The following is a 2,141-nucleotide window of genomic DNA, read 5'->3' as shown; positions in this document are numbered from 1 at the left end:
TATTTCTGGTGTAGCAGACTAATAACATTGCGCCTGCCGCCCTCGGGATAGAACAACTCAGCCACCTTGCTGATTATCCTTACAAGCCCACACCGCTTGTAGAATAGGAATCTCTCAATAGTACTTTTCTTTTACCCAAAAATATAGTATATCGAAGGATATCTTATTTTCATGAGATTCGAATTTTGATTCTGCAAAAATGTTGGTAGTTTTCTTTTTTAAGTGAAAATGGTACCCATAAGAAAATTGATTTTCTCATCTAAAATCGGACATGTTGGCTGCATATTCATATTGGCTGAAGAAACATACAATAAAGATCACGTTTATTTGGGTTTTAAATTTACTTGATTGTTGTTATAATTATCTTTAAAATGGACAGTAAATAGTAATTATATTGAATCATAATATATCAATGTCAACGGTAACATAAAAAATGTACAAACTCAACCAATTAAAGATGATGGTTTAAAGCAATGAATTAAGATTGAATAATAGAAAAACGTTAGCCACTAACGTTTACTAGGCAGCCAACTCTTAACAAATAGTTAAAAATAATAATAAATATAAAATATTATGATTTTTATAAAAATATTCCAACACTTAACCCCGTAGTTTACCAAATATTCTAAACGCTATAATTCTTTCCGGTTAAAATAAGTTTTGAAATTAAACTTTTACTTCCTTCGTACAATAATACCAAAACGAACACCATCAAAAAGGTTTTTTGCCAATTAACATAGCCTTGATTATCATATACAAGTCAAACGAAATCCAAAACTAAGTCTATGTTCATTTGAAGGACATTAAAGGCTTTATTAATTATATATAGCGACAGGAGTACTCCTTAATTAGGAAAGGAGTTTACGGATTGGATGACAATCTTCATAACATTATTAAAGAGTTGGAAAGGAAAATACTATATCATTGGTTCAATTGACCTTATTCATGTAAATACTCTTCTATTCCTCAAGTTGAGGAACTGTAACGGAACCCAACTGGCCCAAACGTGAGAACAATACGGAGCCCCAAAACACTGCTTCTAATGAACTGTATGCGCGATTCCAAGACTCCCACAGGAGGAAGCGTGGAGTTGCAGGTGGAGAGGGGTGTTGTAACCACTAGATTGCAAAGATTCAAGAGTACTGTTGGTGAGAGAAAAAGTTGTGTAGAATCCAAGGAAAATGAAAATACTCCACTGGCATTGGTTGTTGCACTAGCAACCACATTTCTAGCTCCACACCGCAGTTGTACTTGAGCATCTAGAAGTAAACATAACAAAACAATGGTGAGATTGAAGTACCTTATTAGCTGAGACTAATGTGTGTAGTCATGGTGCATTGGACTAACAGTAACAAATTCAGAGCAAACTTACTTGGGAAAGGCGGGGTGGCAGTAACATTCGCACCTAAACTGCAAGGCACAAAAGACGGCTGGACCTCAACCACAACATTAGTGCCTTTAGCTATTGGAAGTGCCAATGCAGCAACCATTACGGTAACAAAGAGAACTAACTTCAAGGCCATTTCTCAATCACAGTGTATTGCTCTATCGATAGTCGAAACTGGCTTGTAGTAGAAATGCCGGCCATTCAACCATTTTATAGGATAAGTGTGGCCAAGTTGCAGCCGATTTTTTGACATAAATCACGAAGCTAGAGCTCTCTGTGCAAGTCAAGAGAGATAATAACTCTCATGTTGTATGACATGAAGTTCACCTTCACCATGGATTCGAACTTTGTGGGGTTACACCTACTAGCAGGCAGCTTGATATAGTTTGAGGCTTAGTGCAATAAATTTAAGCGGAATTTCTTTCTTTCTTTCATATTTAAATTGGTAGCATGTTCATCAGTTCATGTTCATGTTATGCACAAATTAATTACAAATTACACATACATATATATATATATATATATATATATTATCACAACCTTCATAATAATAGTGAGTCACTTGAAATTCTATATTAACTAATATAACAAATATATTTATATATTGAGCCATTTAATGCAATTAAAGACAAAATGTTATGTGGAAGTTGGTTAATATTATTTTATTATCTTTAATTATATATAATAAGTGAATAAAAATATACATTTTTTATGAATTTTTTGTTGACGTGTGAGAATTTCATTAAAATCTTAT

At 33.5% G+C, this 2,141-nt stretch overlaps 1 protein-coding gene across 1 annotated transcript; it reads right to left on the bottom strand.

The window, feature by feature from the left end:
* Positions 1–778: 778 nt before the first annotated feature.
* LOC115973414 (phylloplanin-like) lies at positions 779–1,580 on the bottom strand. The gene is made up of 2 exons (XM_031093669.1): positions 1,373–1,580; positions 779–1,259 (listed from the first exon to the last, which is right to left on the bottom strand). Exons 1-2 carry the CDS (start codon positions 1,521–1,523, stop codon positions 967–969), a joined length of 444 nt encoding a protein of 147 aa, XP_030949529.1. The 5' UTR covers positions 1,524–1,580; the 3' UTR covers positions 779–966.
* Positions 1,581–2,141: the final 561 nt, after the last annotated feature.

This window comes from Quercus lobata, unplaced genomic scaffold (assembly GCF_001633185.2).
Source record: "Quercus lobata isolate SW786 unplaced genomic scaffold, ValleyOak3.0 Primary Assembly Scq3eQI_60, whole genome shotgun sequence".
NCBI classification, from domain to species: Eukaryota; Viridiplantae; Streptophyta; class Magnoliopsida; order Fagales; family Fagaceae; genus Quercus; species Quercus lobata.
This window is presented reverse-complemented; position numbering and strand designations above follow the sequence as displayed.